This window comes from Epinephelus moara, chromosome 4 (assembly GCF_006386435.1).
Source record: "Epinephelus moara isolate mb chromosome 4, YSFRI_EMoa_1.0, whole genome shotgun sequence".
Lineage (NCBI taxonomy): Eukaryota > Metazoa > Chordata > Actinopteri > Perciformes > Serranidae > Epinephelus > Epinephelus moara.
This window is the reverse complement of record NC_065509.1, coordinates 40,408,544-40,432,925: the sequence shown is the minus strand read 5'-3', so window position 1 is coordinate 40,432,925 and position 24,382 is coordinate 40,408,544. Positions and strand designations below refer to the sequence as shown.

Here is a 24,382-nt window from a genome sequence, read left to right as displayed (position 1 = left end):
GGAGCAGTATTTAATGTTTGATTCTGAAATAAGTAGAGGAGGAGGAGATATACGCACATCACCGGTAGGTGCAAGGCTGTCAACAAGCATCAAAGAAAAGGAAAAAAGCCTGCACACTGCTCCAAGTCACAACTGTGGTTTATTAGGACAACGTTTCGATCCCTTTTGACCTACCTTTTGACCTGACGAAGATCCAGAAGGGATCGAAACGTTGTCCTAATAAACCACAGTTGTGACTTGAAACAGTGTGCAGGCTTTTTTCCTTTTCTTTGATTTTGAAATAATCTAAAAGTAATTCAAAAGTATTGAGATTAAATTACATTCATTTTTTTCCATAGTAATTAGAGAAACTGTCATGTATTTTGTATTCACTGACTACATTTCAAAGTTATCTGACCCACCCCCGGTGGGACTATAATGATGTCAAACTACTCTCCATCTTGGAGAAACAGTCATGCCACGTTTTGCCATCCAGTTTGTCAAACAGTATTAAACGTTTTTAAGTGATCAAATTAAAAGATAAGGTCCAAACAGTATTCTCTGTACATTATTTAACCCTGCCCCTAATAAATTAAAAAACATCACTGTATGCCAAGTAAGCAGCGTAAATAAGACCTTTCTGAATGTTGGTACACGATGTTCATTCTGTCAGTGCCACAACAGCACACTGTTCAATACATATAAAGTACTGTAGATTATTCTTTACAGGTGAATATGCATACTAGCATATCAGAACAGATGAGAAGTATACAAATAAAACATAATAAATTACTTGTCTACTGTGAATCAAATTTGTCAGCTTCTTTAGTCCAGGAACCAAGCTTGGTACTTACAGCAATAATCAGTGCTATTGATCTTGTTACAGTATATACATGGATAAATACCTTAACATATGGGCAGAGTGCTTTTGGTAAGCAGCTGGGAAAGTTAAAAACATGGCAAAGACATTCTTCATTCTCAAGTTGAAGTTGGTGGAGATGAAGTTTGGATCACATTAGAATAATTCTTGCATCACCTCCAGAGCAAGAAACACGACGTCTCATCTCCATTCTCGATTAAAAAAAAAGTCATCTTGGGATTTGGCAATAATAGAAAATATGCAGACTGGAAGTGAGATGGAGTGTATATTTGCTCCCTTCGTCCTGTGCGAGGAGTTTTCCATCGTGTACCAATCAACACTGGTGCCATTCCCCTGTAAATGTAATTTGGGAGAGGCAACAAGCCGTGAAAGAGACTATAATCACCTCTGCTTTCCTCACCTCTCTGCAGACAACTTGGGTCTCCTCAGCGCTCTGTCCTTTTTTTTTTTTCTTACCTGATTAAGCTGGCAGGTTGCATGCATTCAGAGGACAGTCAACACTCAGCACAGAGGTGACTCCAGAGGTTCTGCAGTTTTTCTGCATGAAACAGGTTGTTTCATTTATTGGGTGCTTCAGTGTTTTTATCCCAGGAACCACAAATCATGTGACATGTCTCCTCTAAACCTGCCGGAAAAAGCTGCATCTCATGCTGATCTCTGGTCCTATGACTTGAATTGCTCTGTTTTCACTATCAGCCCCTTTTGGACAAGACCTCCTCTGCAGCATTTTGTCACAACCTGTTACTGTGTTTTTTCCTTGGTGAGTCCTGTTTAATTTTGAGCCACAACATATTTAATCTTTTTTTTTTTTCAAAGAGCAACATTTTTTTTTTATTAAAGCACATTATATAGCACCAAAAGGTCTGAAAAGACAAGACAGAACAAGACAGAAACAAGATACAAATTGTGACGAGATCAGAAATGAAGTTCAGTTTAAATGTGTAAAAGCTAAAAAGCAATCCAAGTAATTAAAATCAAGTGGAACTTAAATACAATAACCTCTTTTATAATTTTTCATAGACGTACATGTTTAATATTGTAGAAGTAATTATTAAAATAAACTTGAATAATGTCACGTTCAACAAATCCTCCCTGGCTTCCTGGTCAATGATGCTCTCTGGTGGCAAAAACAAGTCACTGCACTTGGTGGTCCACAGTGCAGAATGTGGAAAGCCCAACCTAAACCAGAGACTGTATACAACACCAAATGCAACATGAAAAAATTAACTGCTTCTCTTTCTTTAATTACTTCTATTAAATCACACTGTTACTGCTCTGAAAAGTGCAATGGAAAGTAATGTTACTACTCAGAAAATTATTTCAAACATTTGTTAGATTTCATTAAAATATCAACTCTTCATGATAAAAATCTTTTGATAATGTCGACAGCTAGAAATGCTGTAACACTCTTTGTACGCACAAGATAACAAACACTAGTGCAGTGTGCACTTACTGTTTTTATAATGTACGGCACCTGTACTGGTAACCTGGTCCCTTTACAAGGTAGCTACTGTGTTTTTTATGTTGTATTTTGTACTTTGCAGGGTTTACTTACTTCTATTATGTCAGGCACATGGATTTACTGTAGTCTGCCTTGCACCTTGAATATTATTATTATTTATTGCGTCTACCTGTTATGTGTAGGACTACAGATGGAAATTAGCATTTCTCTAAATCTGGTGCAACCATGTTTGCATTTCTTGTAAATGATTAATGTCATTGCACACTGTCCTTTTATAAATCAATTAAACTACACCAAACTAAACTAAAGTGAGCTTCTATCATGACTGCAAGACGTCCCAAACACTCCTCTATTTAGAATTGAATTGTGTGGGGAAGTGTGGGGGCCTAGAGGGAAACGCATGCTAACATCTACACACAAAGATAAAGTGGAAATAGTGTTTTTTTGCTTGAACTTACCATGAAGAAATGTTGATTGCACAGTGCAATATGGCTGAGACTTGCATGGTATGATAACTGTCTCACAAAATATTGCGGATTCAGGGTATCACAGTATTAAAGAAATTTATGTTATTATCATTCAGAATGACGGTTAAAGGAATGAAAACGGAAGGGTTATTGTTGGTTGAACAAACCTTTTATTACTGTAACTGGAAACCATTTTGTTAATAAAAGTATGTGAAGATAGTCTCCACTCAGAAAATAACCCAGATAAAGGGGAGATTTAACGTCCAGATGCTTTTTTTTTGTTCAATATGGTAGATAAGCAAATGTACTCGGTATGATAACCATCAACTTTTATGTCATGGTATACCTTGAATCCGGTATGTCGCTGCAGTGGAAAGGCTATAGAATAATGACACCATCAGCGTTTAGACTGGTTCCCTATAAACCACACTTTCATGATGCGTTCTGTCGGCCACTGCCTACGACCTCTTGGGAAAATGAAGGCTCAATTTACAACACAAAGAAAGTGCATCAACCATTGTGCAACTAAAACAAGAGGGCAGCGCTTTGTTGTCCCTGGTAGCTATCGATACCTTTCCTCAGTTACTACAGAGTATCAGTGAAAGTTCTTTGCAGTTACTTTCCCCAGCAGCAGGATACAATTGATGTATCTGTGGAAAACAAAATGCATTGTGTCCTGTGTTGTTGGTAGTTGCTAGGCTTTAAGGAAAGCAGTTAGCAGTCTGGTTGTCTTTGCAACAGCGGCACCAACAGTAATACCACTCTGAAGGTTGTGTGTCTCCACTTTAAGATATAACACCACTTTTCTTTTGTAGCACTCTCAGTGAAAGTGGTAGGTGGGGATGAGGAGAATGAAGGAGAGGAAGAAGATGATAAGAGCAGGAGATAAAGGCAGCCCCAAAACTTCTAATCACTACACTCTTATCTCCTCCACAAGTTTACAGAGAGGCAGTCTTGTTATTGACTAAAGCAGAGTACAGACGACATCTAAGGATCCTCACTCACCTTGAAATGCTCATCAATATTTTGTATTTTCTCTTGCTAGGCAGGGTCCTCTATCATCTGGGTACAGCCACAAGGACAATGAAAGAGTACCAGGATAAAAAGTGCAGTTAAATGAGCTGTAAAGCTATCGCAGCTCTTCTTTAGAACAATGTAGAAGTAAAATCATAGTTTGAAAGAGTCTAATATTATCTAATGTTTTATCAAATATTGGATATTTGCTGCTTGTTTAGTCAACTGCGTTATTAAAGACAACATTAGGCAAGTGGTCCATTGATTTCAAGACATTTCAAAGCATAATGAATGTCCGTTTGTGTCTCATGATGGAGTGCGGTTTCATGAGACTTCAGATAAATCGGGTGATTATTGGATATTTAAGAGTTGCCTGAATTGTCAGCTCATTACACTTCATTTCCATCTTCCATTAGTCAACTTCAACTCGGTGAGGTGGGCGGATTCTGCACCCATGCAATACTTCAGAGTGTGCTTGGAGCACAAACTACTGATATCCAGCTTTTTATAATCCCACTATGGTTAAACTCTAGAGCAAGTTGTCACCATTGTGAGCAATGTCAAGACGTTTTAAACAGTGGTCAGGTGATCAGGTTGCATAGACGCAACATATCTTTCCTCACCTTGGGAGGCAGGTTGGGATTTCCATGAATCTCGCTCATCTTGAAACTCAAGAGTGAAGAAAAACGGGTCTTTCCGCCCTGTTAGGTCTGTTCTCACCAGCACTCCAGTTATCAGAGCACAAGTCCTTCGTCCTCTCAGGCTGAGGTGTCGTCATCTGTTTTGTCTGAACTGAAGTTAAAAACTTAGAAGCTACAAGTCTTCACATTTGGGTGGTGGGTTTGACCTGATAATGCCTAATTTCATTGATTTTGGAAAGTTACAACTTTATAAAACACCAGATTCAACTTCACTTCACCCCAAGAACTCCCATTAGTATTAAATACAGTCTTATGACTAAAACCAGACTTTTAAAATACATGTTATTATGTTTGTCTGACTGAAATTGTGCCGAATCGAATTTCTCAAAGTCGGACTTATGTATCCAGATAATGGGAGTCGAATTCCTCCTGCATGTATATAGTCAGTCTGACCCAAACTGGCCTAAGCACTCTGCACATGCTCACAGTTTCCACTCCGGTAGTTGAACAGCATTAAATGCATAACAGAAGAATGTAAATGTAAATGTAAATGTTCTTTATTTATACAGCCCTTTACAACAACCCTTTCGGTCTTTATTTATACAGCCCTTTACAACAACCCTTTCGGTGAACCAAAGTGCTTTACAATAGGTGCAAAAGAAGCAATAAATAAAACAATTAAAAATAAATAGAGGCAATAACAATAATAAAAACAATAAAAGCAATGAAAATAATAAAAACAATAGGAGCAATAAAATACAATAAAATAAAGTAAAACAGAGTAAAAGTAAAAGAGTCACCACACTACTGGGTATTAAAAGCCATCCTAAATAAATATGTCTTCAGTCTAGATTTGAAAAGGCCCAGGTCAGAAATGAGACGCATTTCAACAGGGAGCTTATTCCAAAGCCTGGGAGCAGCAATGGAAAAGGCTTGATCACCCCAGTGTTTGTATTTTGACCTGGGCACTTCCAGCAAAAGTTGGTTTGACGATCTTAGCGCTCTACCAGGTTCCCGAACAGTTAAAAGCTCAGTTAAGTACACTGGGGCGAGACCATGAAGAGCTTTAAAAACAAACATCAAAATTTTAAAATCAATCCTGTACTGGACGGGAAGCCAGTGAAGGGATTTAAGAACAGGAGTGATGTGCTCTCGTCTGTTAGTGCTGGTTAAAAGACGGGCCGCAGCATTTTGCACCAGCTGGAGGCGACCAAGAGAAGCCTGGGAGACACCAACATAGAGAGCATTACAGTAATCCAGTCTAGAACTTATAAGAGCATGGATGGCCATTTCAAGGTTGCGGTGACTTAAAAACATTTTAACTTTGGCCAGGAGACGAAGCTGGAAAAAACTAGTTCGGACAACACTGTTTATATAGAAGAGGAGAAAAAGTAAAGTGTACAGCACCTACGAAATGTACAGAGCTGTAAAGTTGTCCACCATGTTGCCAGTTTACTGCTAACTAACTGTAGCTTACTTGTTTGTTGATTGTTTGGTCTTTGATGTAATAGGTCAACCAGAAAAAGGTCCAATGCCAGCAAGCTGTAGGGGGCATATCTCCACCTATCATAGCAGAGTCGGACATACTTTGGTTAATAAATCAATTCCCCTTCCATGCTTGTATACTGGGACAAGGACAGCAATCGGTCTATAACTGTAACTTTGACTTAACTTTGCACATAAATGTACTAACTGTGTTGTAGAGGGAAGGGAAGACTGCCTACAATCTTTAACTTAAATACATAGCGATTCTGTTTGTAATTTGAAATGTAAAGTAACTGTAAGACAACATTTTACTAAATTCCAATGTGAGTGTGTCCTAAATCCCCAAATATATGAAATATGGCAGACCTCTGCCAAGGCCAAATGCCCTATCTCGCATTGCTAACGAAACAAGTGAAAAATAATTTGTGTATCTGCCCCATGAATTCAGATCCACTTTAAAATTTTATGGGTTCTTCCTTGGCCCATGCTTCACCCTTCCACCAAGTTTTCTTAGAAATGGGCCAGTAGCTTTAACATAATCCCTCTGACAAACAAGCGAGCGAGTCGAAAACATGCCGTCCTTGGTTGAGGTAATGACAGAACAGCAGAGCTTATGATGTGATGTTAGCCATGCTCGCCTTAAAACCTTGGATTCAACTTTTAAATCTATGTATCACAAACATCTATGCGATCAAACATTCCCCGAAACAGGAACAGAACAGCAGAACGTCCAATATATATTCTTGTATGTGCAGGTTGGGAATTCAAACAACGGTAATTTAAAAGGTGATGACACCTCCATTTCCCCCCTTAAATAACATCAATGCACTGATAAGCATCTGCAACACAAAAGGGTAGAGAGTAAATGAATACTTGAGTCAGTATTTGTGTTTGCAGATTACAGTGTGGTTCAAGAAGGACTGTTTGATAAGAGAGGCACTGATGCAGTTTATCTCAGTGCATTTTATTAAAACAACATAATGAGAACATATAGTTTTCTCTTTTTTTGTTTACGTATCATAATTAAAGTCCTGTTTTATTATAAAAAGCTAACTTTTTTCACATCAGGATTTTAGACAAAGGCTGCCTATCCCCAGTGACTCATTACCTTCATCACATCAGGCATCTGTGAATAGGTACACTTGTGCCAAACTGACATTGAACCTTGTAAACAAAACACACCTACAGAATATGGAAAGTTTTCAAGAATTGTGTGTTAAATCCTTGACTGAACACTCTGACACTACAGATCTATACTGTAGAAGAACTGTATGATGAGTTTCAGGAATTGATGAGGTACACAGTGTTTTAAAAATCACTTTTACAATGTTTTCCCTGCGGCCAAACAAAGCCATAATTCCTTTTTTATATGCTTTGTATTATAGATCTATATAAGCTATAAAACACATGGCTACCACTTTATATCTGAGAGAATATGAGAGAAAATAAGCTATGAAAAAAACGGCATGTCTAATATACTGCAAATCCAAAACAAGTCGATTGTGTCCCAAGGCCAAGTCTTAAAAACAAATTTATCACTGCCAACTCCTGCATGACAAACAACCCCCAACATTTCAAGTTTCTAACATAATAAAAGGCACATTCTCATGAAAAACAAACTGCAATGTTCTCTCATCCTTCAAATCATTTCAAAATTAATTTGATCAACTTAAGTTGTATTCTTCTTCAGACAGGACAGAGCAAAAGCATCACAGCTCAACTAGTTCAAAATCGGTGGTGACAGTACATAAGCACTCAGGGTGCTTTCATAGCTGCCGTTTGGTTCAGTTCAATGGAACTCAAGTTTGTTTGCGCGGTTCGTTTGGGCAGGTGTGAACACAGCTATCGCACTTGAGTGCGCACCGAAACAACCGTATCAAGACCTTCTTGAAGAGGTGGTCTTGGTCTGGGTACAAAAGAAGTCTGGTGCAGTTCATTTGTGATGAGAACATGTTCTGACCTTGATCCGATCCACCTTGTAAATACTTCTGTGAGAACACAAACCAACTTTAGGCAATGATTCAACTTTGTAACAAAATTAGTCCCTGATTCAGACCAAAGGAGATAACTCTAGGTCTGACAGCACCCTTAGTTTGGGGCTTTCCAGTTCCAGCAACAGTTCTTTACACAGTTATTCATATACTTTTATTATGGATTGATTAAACCTGGCAGGAGCTGCAGAGACACAGTGTTGATTGAGGTGGCTACATCCACTCAAGTTCACATCCTGAGTACATCTTGTATTGAACATAAACAGAAAAATAATAAACAACTATTTGGACAATTGAATCATTATTTTAATTAATAATTAGTGTTTTTTTTAATCTGAGAATTTGATTTGTTTGACATGATTATGAACTGAACAGCTTTGGATTTTTTGACTGTTGGTTGGATAAATCAGTGGTTCCCAACTGGTGGGTCATGGGTCCATTCTGAATGGACCACAAGTGAGTCGCGAATGTGTCAAGTTTGTAAAAAAACAAAACAAAAAAACAACACGCTTTATTTTGAAGGACAGTGAATATCCGCCGCAGAGCTTTTATTTTGACAAGCTGTTTCCTGCTGTAGAGTGAGTGAATAACATATAACTACTTAACAGACAACGATCTAACTTGATGACATGGCCAAACACAAGTAGGACGCTGAATAATTTAAACTGTGTGGACCTTGAACTAATGACTAAGGCCAAATCTGGACCCCTTGACTGGACCAGTTGGGAACCACTGGGATAAAACATAACATCTGAAGACACTCTGGGCTCTTGGAAATTGCACAGGACATGTTTCAATGTTTTCTGACTTTTTATTGACAAAAGGAAATAATGAGCAGATAAATCAATCATAAAAAGATTCATTATCCTGCCAAAATGTGGCTTTGCAGTGACGTATTGTGATGGGACGGGTGTGGTGGTTTCCCTGAACTCTTTTCAGCTGGATAGTAACGGCTGTTATTAAAGAGGGTGGGGTTTAACTGTTGTAAAAACAAAACTATAGGGAGTGTAAGCCCTCGAATTTATATTACACAGAGCAACATGCCCTTACAACAGTTTAACTGTCAGTGACTGAATGCAGCTCTGTGTGTTTATGAAACACTTCTGACAATCAAACTAATTCATATTTGTACAGTTCATAGTCCTAGTGCTTATAGGCTGATAATGGGGCTATTAATACTCTGTTGCAAACAAATTAAAATAAATTCTAAACATAAGTTCAGTAAAGCAAACAGTAGCTGGATTTCGTTGACCCACAGAATCAAATTATACCACAACTGTTCAGTCACAAATACCTGGATACACAAAACAATTTTTTATCGTCATCCATATTTTATTTACTAAAAATACTATGATGTATATTGAAGCACATATTAAAACACATGTTCAGCACATGTAAGAAATACCTTTGGACAGTAGAGAACAAAAAACTCTGTACTGATATATTTTGCAGATGTTTTAATATATGTAAAGATAACAAAGTGTAATAATTTAATTTACAGGATATCTCAAACTCGGGTGCTCCAACCAGCAAACAGATTTCCGTTGATTTTAAAACAAATAATAAGTAAAATACAATTGACTTTTACTTCAGAATTCAGTTTAGATTCAGGATAAAAGCTACTGTAACCCCAAAACTCCAAGTCAGCAGCTTTTGTGCATAGGTATATCTTTGGTTTAAAAACAAAAACAACAACAAAACTAATGTTAGCTACAAAAGGCAATAACTGTCTTATTCATATTTCACATAGCAGTGTCACATGTTACTACCTAAATAAACAAAATAATGAATGTGAACTTTGTAACTGTTTTTCTAAGTGCTATATACTGTAAATAATGTCACTGTGTAGTCTAATGCGGCAAGTTTTGTTACAGAATCAACTAAAGCTACAAACAACATAAAAATATTCACTGAGTTTATCACCAACACATATCACTCTCTCTTTGTGTTTCTGTGTGAAAGGCAAGGCAGGTTAATTTCTACAGCGTCTGTCAACAGCAAGGCACACCTGTCGACACACCAGTTGAAAATAAAGAACAGAACAAAACAAAAACACGTGTTCGTCTACTGGCAATAGGAAAGGAGGCTATCGTATATTTTTAGAGGGTTTTCACGCGTTCAAAACACCCAAGTATATGCGTTAATTTTGGTGAAAAAAGGGTGGGTGACGGTGTCTTTGAACGAAAAAGGGAAAATGATGCTCACAGTGAATTACAGATGTTATGATTGTGAAGTTTCTTATTTTACTACAGGTACTAACTGCCTTGGCTCCATTTCTAAGGAAGCCTAGTTAACATGCTGAAACAGTAATTAAAAAAGAGTTGTCTGTGGCAGTTATGTAGCGTCTGTCAACAACAAGGCAGTTCAAGTGTTTCACATAAGACATGAATATAAAGCAATTTGAACTGAAAGAAAAATCACGTTCTTGTTTTCTTTTTTCAAACATACAGTCTTTGCTCTCTGAATTAAGTCCACATATTAATCACTTATTTATTTGTATTATATTTATTCTATTATAATAAAATTTGTTCTCATGAAAAGTTTAAGTGTGAACTGTGTAATAAATCTAGACTGCCCTCGACTCAGCTGACCTGATTCAATCCCCTGTAACAAGTCCTTGAGTAGAACAATTCCCACAAGCTTAAGAATACCTGATGTATTTTTGGGTCTGCGCTGCCGATCTGACCTTCAACACTGCTCCTTCCAAAACCTAATGCTCCCTCCAGCAAAGGCAAATGCTATTTAAAACAAGAACATCCAGTCTTTTCGGCTGTAATCTTTGGGACGTTGTTTAAAGGTGCCCTGTGGAGTTTGTTTATAGTCAGTGTTGCTTAACAAGATGCATTGTGTGCATCCTTCAGGTGAAACACATTAGAGCTTTGATTGGGCCCGAAAAATTTGGCCCGAACCTACATGAACCTGCGCAGTTTTTGTCCAAGCCCGACTCAAGTCCGACCTGCGGCCAAATTTCAACTGTCATAATTTTTTTTTTTTAAAAAAAAGAACAGGCTTACTGGTAAGTTAACTTGAGCCTTTTCAGTGAGGTAACAGACATTTGTGACCTAGGATGCATTCGTAAATAGCCACTATGAGGACAAGCGCGCACTTGGAGCTGGACACAGGAAACGTCAAACCGTCCCAGACCAGTAACGTAGACAAAAAGGACGAGGCTGTTACTATTGAGATGAATGAACCCGTCCAGCTGATCTTTGCCCTCAACTACCTGAACTTCTTTACAAAGGTGACGCCACTGTCCAAGACTGTCACCCTCAGCACGTCCGCTGATATACCACTCATGATGGAGTACAAGATTGCTGATATGGGACATGTCAAATACTACCTGACACATAAGACTGATGAAGAGGCTTCCTAAGTTGTTTAAAATGGGCAAAAAGACTAAGCAAGAGACACAAAAGTGTTATTCAGAGCACCAGCAGCAGAGGCTCCGGGCGATTTGTTGGAGGAGATGCCAAGCGCACTGAAACTTAAGCCTTTGTTAATCCTTACAGTAACAGTGAAATTACATGTACCCAATCAGATTTAAGCCTGACAAAATTTTGAGAAATTACTGCCCAAACCAGTCAGATCTGGGCCAGTCGGGTTTGTGCATAGAATCAAAGCCTAATAACAAATGTGAATTAACTTCCTTCCCCATAAACCACTTGCAAAGGCGGTGTTTGGAACATTTTATATTGTTCACAACCATGTTCACAAGTTAGCAGTCTTGTTCTTCTCCTTCCTTTTACTGGCACATTACCACCGCCTGAAGATCAGTAGAATGGTTTGAAGCCAATGAATATTGAGTCATCTACGCACATGTGCACATGACAAACAAATCTGGGACCAAGTCAAAACCTTAACAGCACTGCCAGAGGTCAAAAACTCCACAGGGCACCCTTAACTAAGTGCACAATCATATCATCACGTAGCCACTCTTGAGCATTCCTGCATGACCTCAAAGAAATAAATGGACCTCAGTAATTAAATTATAACAATTTATAATAATTTATTTCATAGTAAACTGGCTCGCAGTTTGATGAGCCAATCTCTTACACACAAAGAAATGAGCTGTTTTGAGGTTTCACCAGCACAGTTCAACATTAAATTCAACAAAACTGACTCAGTGAGGCTGTCTGGGTGTAAATCTCACGTGGCATTCACTGCACACAACTGTTTTTTTTTTCTTAAACTTAAACTTTGTCCCCATTCAGCACACAGCTGACAACAGAGTATTTACCAAGCTACAGTAGCGGTCAGTAACGTTTTCACCCTCAGCAAACATGGATTGTAGACAAACGTAAAGTGTTACATCAAAGTGACATATTCAGTACAGGCCTGCCAGCGTATAAAAGCCACCAGAGCTGAGAAGGTTTGTTCCAAAATGAGATCCTCCAGTTCTAAAACATGACCTTTGTTGTTATGAATAACTGAGAAAACTTAAAAAAAATAGATATATATGGTAACAAGATTGTGAGTCATAAAGAAACTGTGCTCTCAGGAAGAAAAAGAAATCCTTAAGTTGTCCAGTTGCATCAGTAAAAAGTGACTGGCATTCATATGTCAAAGGACCTGATACAAAAACATTCAGAGTATATACACATGCGTACAATGTAGGCACGTTATAGGTCTCACTTAAGGCACTGCAGTTTGAATGCATGAATGCTGCAACATGCAGAGTTCAAAGAAATTTTAATGATGTTTGTCTGCTCGAGTCGAGCCTTCTCTCCCATTCATTTAACCGTCAGTGTTCATTTACTGCTTTATGGCTTTGTAAACATGACCAAGTCCTTCCAAAAGAAACCCAAAACAAAATACACCTCCCTTGATTATCATCAGTTTATGAGAAAACTGCATGATGGACTACCATTAGTTATAGTACATCCATGTTCAGGCAGTTGGGCCATTTCTTACAAAATAAATATTTTAAGGATAGGAAGTGAGGTTTAATGTAATTTCCATTTAAGCCGAAGACCTTTAAAATGATTATTTGTGAATCCACAAACTGCTGAATTTCATACTTCATCTACGTTTCAGTCCTCCCTTTAGAAACAGCATTTCTTAATGACAAACCTTTTCTCTTTTTTTGCACATACCCAGCCTACAACCATAAATTTCTGCCCCACAGAATCACAGGTAGAAGTCCCACAATTTATTTCAGGATGCATTTATGAGGAAGGGCTCATGATTAAATTATATATAATTTTAGTTAACTATGGTTCTTGCTGAGAAATATAATAAAAGTTTACAGCAACTCTCTATGACTCAATTGCAGGGACACTCACAGTGGAATTAAAAACTGTGGCACCTGATTATTAAAAATGTACTGCGTAGATTTTAGGGGGGGGAAACTCCTATTGCACCTCTACATTAAATGTAAATTTTCAATTTAAGGGTCACAAATTCAAATTGAGTTAGGATGTAACCCTAAAGTCTCCCTAAAGTGGGAAAGGTTACAATCTGAATCCATTCCTGGGACACATGACTCTGCAGCAGGGTTTACGATAGCCAGCATATGTGCTGGCTATCTGCTGGTATCACGTGTAGATCCGGCAGATGAAAATATCACCGGCCAAAATGTCTGGTGGGAAATATGCCAAATAAAATAATAAATTCATTAATAGCATATTTAATGGCCATCGTTGTGTGACCTATAAGATATGTTGCCAAGACAACTTAAATATAAACTTTTGGGATAGTAATAACTGGCGCATCTTTTTATGCCTGTCTGCCTCTTCAGAGCTTACACTTTATCAACAACAGTAACAGTCTTCCTCTTGGTGTGCTTGGCAGAATTCGGTGACAGCATCGCGGATTATGTTCTCCAGGATGACCTTCAACACACTGTGGGTCTCCTCGTAGAACAGACTGGAGATATTTATTAAATTTATTTATTTATTTTATATACTTTATAAATCCCCCTGAGGGGTAATTTAGTTTTTTCACTCTTGCTATCAGAGTGTTAGGGCTGCCTTGGTCAGGTGCCCTGAGTGGTTGGGGGGGTTCAGTGCCTTGCTCAAGGGCACCTCGGCAGTGCCCAGGAGGTGAACTGGCACCTCTCCAGCTACACTCCATATTTTGATCCGGACGGGGACTTGAACAGGCGACCCTCCGGTTCCCAACCCAAGTCTCTATAGACTGAGCTACTGCCGCCCCAGATACACTTGATTTATGGTGACACTTGGCGCACTGTATCCTTTTCCTCCTTTGCCTCTGCCACTAAACCTGTGATCAGCCAATCTGTTCAATAGACCACTTCTTCATGTAGCTTATTTCAAGTTATTTACTATTTAAGGATTTTTTTGGTGTTTAAATGTAGGCTGTTATATGTCTGGTAGTATGGCTCTGTACTAGTCATGGGTATTTATCGGCTCCAGCTCCGATAGGCAGTAATGAAAACATAGCACCCGGGTGGACGTGCTAATTTTCACCCATATTCTAGCAGTATGCAATGACACGCCACCACAAATTCCATCTGTCTCTGTCCAAGCAGTGCTTGAACATCGTTTCAGATTAGTCAGGACCGAGTTTGAGGAAAGACTGAATAAGTAACAGATATTAATAAAGAAGTAAATAATTTCACTGGCCTATATGCTGCTTTCTACTGTTTACTAACCGTTTTGCAACGCGTTCATCACGTCCTGTGTGTCATGTTTGGTGTCGAGCGTGACACACCAGTAAAGAAAAACATAAAGGCATACTTGTCTATTGGCAGTAGGGAAGGAGCCCATTGCCTTTTGGCGGAAAAGAAGTATACGTAACCCTGTGCATGTAAGATTGGTTGGGGACTGTTTATGAACACATTCGGGTGTCTGTATGCAAAAAAGAGAAAATGTTGCCCCTGTACAGTTTCACTTTTTACTCTAAGTACTTTGTACTTTGGTTCCATTTCTATGAGGAAGACCTGGAAATGGTTTTTAGCATTTAACATGCTGAAACAGTATTAAAGAATTTTTTGCAGCGTTTAAGTAGAAAAAATGTTGGATACTTGCACTTCAGCCATCACTGTAGCATTACAAGGCTCACAGGTAACAATAGACTTCTCTTGTGCATTATGTGAAATGTACAACTGCATATATGTAAACAGATATTTGAATGGATGAATCTTTTTAGCATCTGCTGTCATAATCTCCGTTCGGAACCGAGAGGCTTTGGACGTAGTGGACGGCATCTGCGATGGTGAAGAATATGATTTTGTTCTGTCCTTCATCACATCCTTTTTTGTCAGGGTAGTATCCCCCTCTTTCCAGTGCGTCCAGTGCTGAGGTATTACACTGGGCCAGGACCACCTTGATCCCAAGTTCTTCATAATCTTTGCGGACTTCTTTGAGAGCATTGACTCCAGCTGTATCTAAAAACATGATGGCGCTGCAGTCTATCACTACACTGCGTAAGCTATGGGAAGATTTCTTGTCGAGCATCAAGGTTGTTGTTGTTGCACCAGCTTCAATGTTATCCTCTTTACTTGTATCCACTGACTTCATATTTGGGAGTCCTGCAGCCTCTCCCTGCTGTTTGTTCTTCTTCTTGAGCTTCATAAGCCGTGTTTTCTCCTTCAGAGGGTCGAGCCCTACACCCCTATAGAGAGATTTTTTGAACAAGCTCTGGTTGGCATAATAGATTGGAGCCTCGTATTTAAAAACAGCCACTCCGGGATGTCTCTGAAGGCCACGGTAAGACGACAGGTCCTCATAATGCTCCCTGGTTGGAGCCCGGCCAAGCTCCAGCACCTTGGCCTGCTGCGTTCGGCCCAGGACGCAGAGGGCTGATACCAAAACCCCAACGAGCAGACCTAGCTCTGTGTTGACCAGCGCAGAGGTTGCCATGGTGATCAGCCAGATGGAGGTATCAACACGGTTGACATGCCACATGCTTGGAATGTCTCCGAACTTACGTAAAGCTCCACGAAGGTTAACCAGGATGATGACTGCTAATACACATCTGGGCAAGAGAGGGAAGCAAGAAAACAGAGCAAAGATTAGGAGCTTCACTCAGTGGAAAACACTAATGCTACATTTCCACTGCATGGTACACAATTTACTGTTTTTGGTTTTACATTAGCAAACACTGTGGATAGTACCTGGTACTTTTTTGTTAACACCTTGGTTGAGGTTCCAATCAAGCTGAGCCAATACTAGAAGGGGAAGTTAAAACACTGTAGACCACTGATTGGTCGGTGAGAATAATCACTAGAATCGTTATTTGACACAGGACCTCCTGCACAAACAGGCAGTTGCGTGTAAAACAATTTAGTTGGTGTCGCGTTGAAGATGACACCGCAATTTCTTGTGATGGGGATAAGCTGAAAATCCCACCTACACTGTAGGGGTAATTTCTACAGTGGATAACCAAGTAGCGAAAAAGAACTGGTACCAAACATGAGTCGAGCTGAACTGAGCCGTACCATGCAGTGGACATGCAGCATTAGTCAGTGCTCTGAAGAATGAAAGCTATAAAGGTGTTTGAAAAACCTGAAGATCCAAGTCCTCACTTCACATTTGCCGTAGGGAACTTAAAACCTAAAATTTACACACAGCTTTTGACGTCTGGTAGCCTCAGGCACAACCACTGAGGGGAAATGGTTGAGATATTCAGAGTACCAGACAGAATCAGCTCAAGAGACTGAAAAACTACATCGATAAAGGGAGAGTGGGGGATAATAAAAGAGATGGGGAACAAAGACAAACATGTTCAGGCCTCATTGAAGACATTCCATATGATCAATGAAGCAGCGAATGTGTCAGGGTGTGTTTGTGTATGAGTGTGTACATAGGTAACATGTCAGAAGCAAATCAATACCAATCATCAGCTGCAATCACAGTCAACAGACTGAACAAGGCTCAAAGCACCTTCCATTGGGTGAAGAGTCCTGTTTACTTCTCTACATGCAGTGAACTCTTTTCATTGGTCATATTTCTGCTCCTTGCTCTTATTTATTCCACATTATAATTTTGTAATATTATGCCGCTCAGTGGGAGCATTTTTAAAAGTCTGTATCTGCACTGAAATTCTGTTACCTGAAGGTATTTAAACTAGCACCGCTTCTACAGAGCGAGCAGAGTCAGCATTAACCCTGAACTATCGGTATTTGTCTACCCTTGAAACTTCTTTTCATGGTAAACAAGATAAGGACCACAAGCAAATGTTTAAGTACTCCTATTAAACTAGAAAGAAACCCTTTCATCCTAAACAAACTGGAACACTGGAATGTGAGGTTTTTTTTTTTTTTCCTTTTTTGAAAAATGTATTGACCTGGGACAAAAATCGAACATCATGTGTTCCCTCAGCACCAAAATATGCACAGATGTCTCAGCTGCACGTGGCCGGTGCTTTGTAATGATGATTCTCTGCAACGTGCACTTTACAGATTAGAGATAAATACTGTCTCTGGTGTGGAATCTTACCCTGGCCAGTACAAGCAGAGTGACTGCTGAATAGTGAAATTACAGGAATGAGACGAGCAGGTACAACTGCCTAGACCAGCTTTTGCAGAAGTAGGTACTATTTTTAGGAAAGGGTTACAGCTTGGAGTCAGAAGACAATCAGGGTTTTCTCAGTTACTCTCGACTTACTAAATGTGCATCTCCTGCACTCATGACTCTATCAATCCTATCTTGTGATTATATACCTATTATTTCTTTCTTAATATGGTTTTAACTAAAACATTTACAAGAGAAAATGTTAGAAATGTGAATTACTAGGACTGTCCCCAACTAATAATTTTCTCAGTTGACCAATAGTCGTAATTTAGGGCCATCAGTCGCTAGTCACCGGCATGCTTACGATATTTATTTAATTATTAAATTATATATTTTGGTGGAATAGTATCAGTAACATTGTTAACACTGTGCTACATTACAGAGAAATACAAAACCGTACTAATGAACCTTCATTAATATAGGCCTATATTTTATCTACAAGTGCACGTCACACACTGAGCGAGCCGCCTGTTAATGACACTGTGAGCTAATGGGCATGTAGCTACTTCCATGTTTCAGATGATACGTCATGTTTGTAGTCGACCAATGAAGATGAGTTTACATATCACCTTGGGTTCGTCCTTCACCTTCTCAAAATGATCCCACACTTTGGATTTCCTGCCCGACATGTTATTAACTAGCCTGTGGAATAACCGCAGGTACCAGCCCTGGAAATTAACCTGACTCCTGTCTAACTGCTGAGCGTGGACACTACCTGTGTCTGTCCTTTCAAATTAAAGTCCCACATGGTCCAGTTGTATAGGTTTGGATTTATTTTGACAAGGCACAGCTTCTAATAAAGTTTCACGTTTGTTTTTTGTTTTTTTTCTGCGACTAAGCGACCAATGAAATTTTGCCGACTAATGACCTTTCTGGTCGACTAACTTTTGGTCGAATATTAGTGGGCAGCCCCAGATAATATCAAGTTGCTGATTTTAGTTCATCAGTCTGTTGATAAGAGCGTACAAGTCATCATTCCATCATAATTCTCTATGCTTACTTTTGCAGGGAATAGAAGAGCGGTGCGATGACCAGCAGTACCAGCAGCAGGACGAGGGCGCTCACCAGCCCAGATACCTGAGTCTGACACCCTGTGGACTCCTTGACGAGGGTCTTAGTCAGCGCAGCGCTGGTGGTGAAGCAGCGGAAGAACGATGGCAAGATGTTGCAGAAGCCAATGGCGTACATCTCCTGGTTGGCATCCACCGTGTAGCCGTGCTTCTTGGCGAACATCTCTGACAGTGAGACAGTGATGGCGAATCCCACGATGGCGATGGAGAAGGCGTCAACAGCTACGTTGGGGATCAGACTCCACATCGGCAGCTTGGGAGGGAGGAAACCCGTGGGGATGTCACCAGCTACGTCCGAACCGTAGTCGGTATTGAAGTGGCCAAAATGAGAAGCAAGTGTTGCAATAACCACCACGAAGAGCTCGAAGGGGATTGGAGCCTGGGTAAGGGAAAGAAAAGAGACAACACACAATTGCTGGGTGGATTCAAAATTGAGAGCCATTTTTGTTATTGTAACAGTATTTCCACTAGTGGGCTAACAAATGAGTTTAGTCAGAGGGAGGCAAGGGAAGACACATATGTCAAAAGAGTTTATCCTGTGTATGGGCTCAGACTTAGCCTAATTTTCTTAGCATCACTTTTCGCTGCACTTTTTATGCCTAGCTATCATTTGTTCGCCTCAATTCCTTTCAACTTGACAACATAAACATTTTAAATCAGTCCCTTTGTATTTCTTGTAGGAATGTTTTCGAGAGGATGTAAATAACATCATCTGACAGGAAGTAAACATGGACCCAAGCTGTTGTCTAGCAATGCAATTCCAGTGAAAAGATCTGTAGACAGAATAACAGTGTTTGTTTCCACTAACTTCTAGGTAGAACTACTGTGTTTTTATGGATCCCATCGCAGTCATTGGCAGATTCTTACCACATCCTTAACCACATCAAACATTTAACCCCAGACATATCTAACCTTCACCGAAACATATGCAACTTCAAGGATGTACTGAACATTTGACAAAAGTAATGGATTAACCCAACCACATGACCATATCCAACATGCCCCTGCTAACGTTGCCAAAAATAGACATTTCAAAAGCACAAAAAGTTGGACCAGGTTGGTAAGTGCCTTCACTCTTAACTAGTTCTGCCTAAAAATGAAATTATGTTTCCCCGGTCATGACACTGTACTAGAGGTTGATAGATATCCAATTTCTCGTAAAGTCAAAGAGTGCTAATTTCTGACAGTGTAAAAAAAAAAGTGAAAGGTTGGATATTGGGCGATTAATCAGCTTTTTCATGCTCCAAACCATTATTATTAGAGATGCACGGTATTGGATTTTTTGCCGATATCCGATATGCTAATATTTACCAAGTAATTTGACTGGTACCGATATCGATATATCCATTTTTTTCCCTACCTAATTTTAGTGATCATCAAGTCTCGTCTGAAGTGGAATTATTATCATGTTATTCATGTATACTCTTATTGTGACAGCCTACTAGCAGATTGAGACATAATTTACGATGCTTTTAAATATATATGTAATATTCATTCATTGTGCAAAATAAGGAAAAACATATTGGCCGATACTGATGACGTGTCCATAGTATTGTGCATTCCTAATTGTTACTATATCAGCCTTTAAAAGCCCAGCATTGGTCAACCTCAAGCTGTGACCCAAGAACAAATGAAACAAGAACCTTTGATTATAGTCCTGGTCAGCGAGATTACCTTCAGCTTGGCTTTGAAGCGATCATTGAGCTCCTTGGTAGGTACCAGTATCAGTAAACACACTATACTGGTCACCAGGTCACAAATGTTGGTTTTTCCCAGGTTGGTGAGAATGCCGTACCAGGTTTTAAGCAGAGTGAACCAGCCCTGAGGCCTGGGGATCTTGAGGCCCAGGAGGTATTTTAACTGGGACGTGAGGATGGTGAGGGAGGCTCCTGTAGCGAAGCCACTGAGAAGGGAGTCTGAGAGGTAGACTGAGACGAAGCCTACCTGGAAAAGGCCCATGAGCACCTGAGAGAAAGAGGTAAGCAGGAGTAAGCGGGCAGGTTCTGAACTACAGACAGGAAATTTACATCCAAGGAAATATTTGCAAAACGACACTTGAGATATTTTTGTCTTTAAAATGTTTCAGTGCTTTTAATGGATATCAGCCATGAAGAAGAAGAAGCATTTGTTTACATTAGTATATGATCATTCCTGTCTGTCCAAGGGTATAAATCACCCCTGCTCACTTACCTGGTAAACTCCAGCAGTAAAGGTAACTGTTGCTCCCACTGTGATTGCATAGCAGCTTCTGTCACATTCCACAGTGCCATTCCCCTGGCCGGCCAGCAGGAGGGCGCTACTGTTACTGCTGCTGCTGCTTTCTGTGAGGTATCCTGCCAAAGCTAACTCCCTGTCCACAACCTGACCCACAAGCAGGCAGAGCACCCCAAAGATCCCCACTGAGATGTGTCTGGAAGTGCCTAAGAGGGCGTAGATGATGGAGGAGAAGAAAGAAGTATAGAGACCATATATGGGGTCCTGACTGGCTAATAAGGAGTAGGCTATAGACTGAGGGACCAATAGGACTCCAACAATCAGTCCTGACATGACATCACCCAGCAGCCATTCCCTGAGCTGGTAGTGTGGCAGCCATTTCAGAATCGGCACAAAGCCCAGTATTTTGGATTTAGCTTTCTTTGGTGTGCACACGCAGTGTTTCTTTAAACGATGTGACACAACAGTTTGCCAGCTTTTAGACTTTTCTTTCTCCACCCTTTCCAGAAGAAGAGGCTGCAGCTGGTCGCTCTCAGCTCCATCTTCTGCTGTTGTACAGCAGTCATCGCCATGAGTCATGATCGAGCCCTTCTCTGTGGGGATTTGAAGAAAAAGAGTTCAGTTTAGTCAGTTATACAAACTTTATTTCAAGTAACAGCTGATTACAAGATGTAAGAAATGAAGAAGTTCAACAAAACAAATATTTATTTATACACAAACTCATCTGCTCCTACTCATATTTTAATATTTGCACTTCACCACAAAAACAAACATGTATGACACGTCAGAGGCAGTGTGGAGTGAGGTAAAGGGTGAGAACAAGTGCTATTAAATGTCAGGTCAGTGGGTGTGGGCCTGACTGTGTATGTCTGACATTTTACTGAGGGTGACATACAGTTCCTGCTCTTGATGTTCCATCAAGATATAGACATGACACTTCCCTTTACTCATACAATTCAGCTTACACTTTTAGTGACTCCAAAACAGAGAAATAACCCTCACTGCTAACACCGAGATCTACCAAACTGAAGACAAAGTAAGCAGGAAGCTCAGAAAAATCACAAAACAACCCCTGTAATGTTACTCCCTCTTTACAGCCTTCAGCAAAATTGTCATTATGTCAACAGGTTTCAAGCTTTCTTTGCACAGTAAATTGATATTGTTTAACCCTTTGAAACCTGAGTGAACGGGCTTGATTTCAATGAGCAACTCAAGAAATGGCCTGAAAATTAGCAAGATATTTTAAAAGTTACAAGAAGTAAATCTATTAACTAAGAAATTACTCGAAAATAAGCCAAAAGAAAAGTTAAAAAAAATAAACAAGAAAATTGCTGAAAATAAGCAAAAATAATAAATAAAATAAAAAATTAACTCATGAAAAAAATTCTAAAAATTAAATTAAGTGCTATACATATTTATTTTCTGTAACAAAATTTAGAAATTAAGTAAAACAATTTGAATACTTATTTTCTGTAACATAATTTTAAAAATTAAATCATTTTAAAATATAGTTAAACTTTAATACAAAGTTATAAATTAGATAACTTTAATATTACGTTGTATTTTATTTATTTAATTACTTTTTTAAGATAATTTTTTTAGGTCATGTTCTCGTCACTTTTTACACATATCTTGCAATTTGCGTGACATTTCTTGCCATGCCGCTCATCCCCCCCACCCCATGTTTTCTAAAGAAGTCAAACCAGTTTATTCAGGATTCAAAGTAACTCTTGTAACTAAGAAATTACCCCAAAATAATGCAAAAAGAAAAGTAAAAAAATAACAAACAAACAAGAAAACTAAAATCAAAAATAAATACATAAATTAATTAATTAATAAAAGTAAGAGAAAACACAAGAAAAGAAAATTACCTGGGGAAAAAAAGCTAAAAAATAAAATGAACTAATAGGCTATGTATATTTCTTTTCTGTGACATAATTTTAAAAATTAAATAACTCAACATTTAATTTTATTATTATTATATATTCTTTAAGATAATTTTTTAGGTCAAACCAATTTGTTCAGGATTCAGAGGTTTAAATGCTTGAACGCAGCACAAGAAAACTGATGATGATGCAGGTTTCAAAGGGTTAAGCTCACCTTTGTGGTATTTTGTTCCCCATTTCATGAGCAAATACATCTAGTGAGCTGCATTAGGTCATTTTAGAGGATCAGAAATATAGTTTAGACTGTTAAGTCAGTTTTAGAACAGGAGTCGTTTGCTGCTGTTGAAACAACATTAAAATGACTGTATTTAAATTTTATTTATTTATTTATTTGTGGAAAAAGTCCCACCTCCGTGTTAAGACTCAACTGAAAACTGAAAGTGACTGACAGGCTGGAGAAAGTTGGTTAAATAAAAGTCCAAAACTAAACTTCTGATCACTTTCTATACCTGGCAGATTTCCAAAACGTGCTGATTTAAATCCCCACAGCTCATAAAAGACATTTACACACACACACTGAGTCTCATTTTAATGCCATCAACACTGTTTGACCGCAGACTTAAAAGCATTCTCAAAATTACAAAGGTAATCGGATTACAGTGACGTTAGCTGGTTTTGGTCCTAATAGAAGTAGTATGTAGTGGTGTTAATGAGATTAGTGGAGCTGAATACAGGCTGTTTAAAATGCTGCCTGTTTCTAAGGTTAACGGTAGCGATCTAACTGTATATTAGGGATAAAAATGTCCGACGTTACTAAACGGTAACACACACTACAGCTCGTTATATCTCACATTTCAGATATAAACTCCTGCTGAATACACTCTGTAGTTACTCCCTAACCTGTCCAGCACAGTGTGACTCAGTGTAAATCAGTCCAGCAGCGCTGCTGAAGCAGAGATATGAATGAGCTCCTTTGTAAACAAGTTGTCAACGTGGACACGAGTTAAAAACTTGAGCCAGCGGAAGTTGATAAACGTCACACTCTGCTCTGCCACGGGAAACAATAAACATTGCTGTTAATGTGTAAAGTTACTGACCTGAGCTCGAGCCAGTCGCGGTTTACCAAGTTAATTTTAGGTTGTGTCCAGAGAGCCGAGAGTGAATCCCCCTCAAATTCATTTTACACTGGAGCACCGTGCGTGATGAGGTCACACGGAGCGTGTAGTACACGTCACATGACCTGCTGAGACCAAGATGTTCTATGACGGCAGATGCATCACTTTGTGGCTAAATAAGACATCACTAATTAAAAAATAATAATAATAATATATATATATATATAGATAAAGGAAAATACTTTATGATAAAGGGAGTTTCTCTGTGTGGTTATTGTAGTAGAGAGCTCTTCCTATAATCAATATTCATTGAAACACAGGGGGCCATCTTTTTGTAACACCCTACCTCCATCACTATAGTCAACATTGACATTATTATTACTTTAAAAACATTTTCAATTGACTCTGTTTTGCAAAAACTAACACTTCACTGATTAATTTGTAATGCGGTAAAACTTGTAAATACAAACTTTTTTTTGGTACATTTCTATCAGCTTTGTGTTGCTGCTTAGTCTTGAAACTTTGATCAATATACAATCTTTGTTTTTATCTTTCTCTTTTTTATTGCTTTTTAATAGTGGAGGCATCTTCATAAGCTGTTTTTGGCTTCTGTAGTGTTTAAACTTTTTAAATTCTCACTGTATTTTCTATACACATGTACAGTGTGTGCAAATAAGGGACTCTTTATATTGTAATGTCCTG

The 24,382-nt window shown here is 38.9% G+C and overlaps 2 protein-coding genes and 1 long non-coding RNA gene across 3 annotated transcripts in view; 2 read left to right on the top strand and 1 right to left on the bottom strand.

The window, feature by feature from the left end:
• The window catches only part of LOC126389259 (uncharacterized), a 52,261-nt gene extending 33,724 nt beyond the window's left edge, over window positions 1-18,537 (top strand). Inside the window, exon 3 of the long non-coding RNA XR_007569825.1 lies at window positions 18,404-18,537. This is a non-coding gene — a long non-coding RNA (uncharacterized LOC126389259). The remainder of the gene's footprint in view (window positions 1-18,403) is intronic.
• On the bottom strand, window positions 9,235-23,752 carry slc26a2 (solute carrier family 26 member 2). Its single transcript, XM_050042819.1, has 5 exons — window positions 23,663-23,752; window positions 20,656-21,272; window positions 20,140-20,430; window positions 18,396-18,844; window positions 9,235-15,857 (listed from the first exon to the last, which is right to left on the bottom strand). Exons 2-5 carry the CDS (start codon window positions 21,256-21,258, stop codon window positions 15,026-15,028), a joined length of 2,175 nt encoding a protein of 724 aa, XP_049898776.1. The 5' UTR covers window positions 21,259-21,272; window positions 23,663-23,752; the 3' UTR covers window positions 9,235-15,025.
• pde6a (phosphodiesterase 6A, cGMP-specific, rod, alpha) overlaps window positions 20,309-24,382 on the top strand; it is an 87,600-nt gene continuing 83,526 nt past the window's right edge. The window contains exon 1 of the mRNA XM_050042813.1: window positions 20,309-20,443. The gene's annotated coding sequence lies outside the window, so the exon portion shown is untranslated. The remainder of the gene's footprint in view (window positions 20,444-24,382) is intronic.

What these genes read in the sequence shown, in the direction of transcription:
- slc26a2 (XM_050042819.1), bottom strand. Translation starts at nt 21,258, where the DNA reads ATGACTCATGGCGATGACTGCTGTACAACAGCAGAAGATGGAGCTGAG. An exon ending in TTACTGCTGGAGTTTACCAG is followed by an intron (nt 20,431 to 20,655) that starts GTAAGTGAGCAG and finishes TCTTTCTCTCAG; the next exon opens with GTGCTCATGGGCCTTTTCCA. An exon ending in GCTTCAAAGCCAAGCTGAAG is followed by an intron (nt 18,845 to 20,139) that starts GTAATCTCGCTG and finishes TCCCTTACCCAG; the next exon opens with GCTCCAATCCCCTTCGAGCT.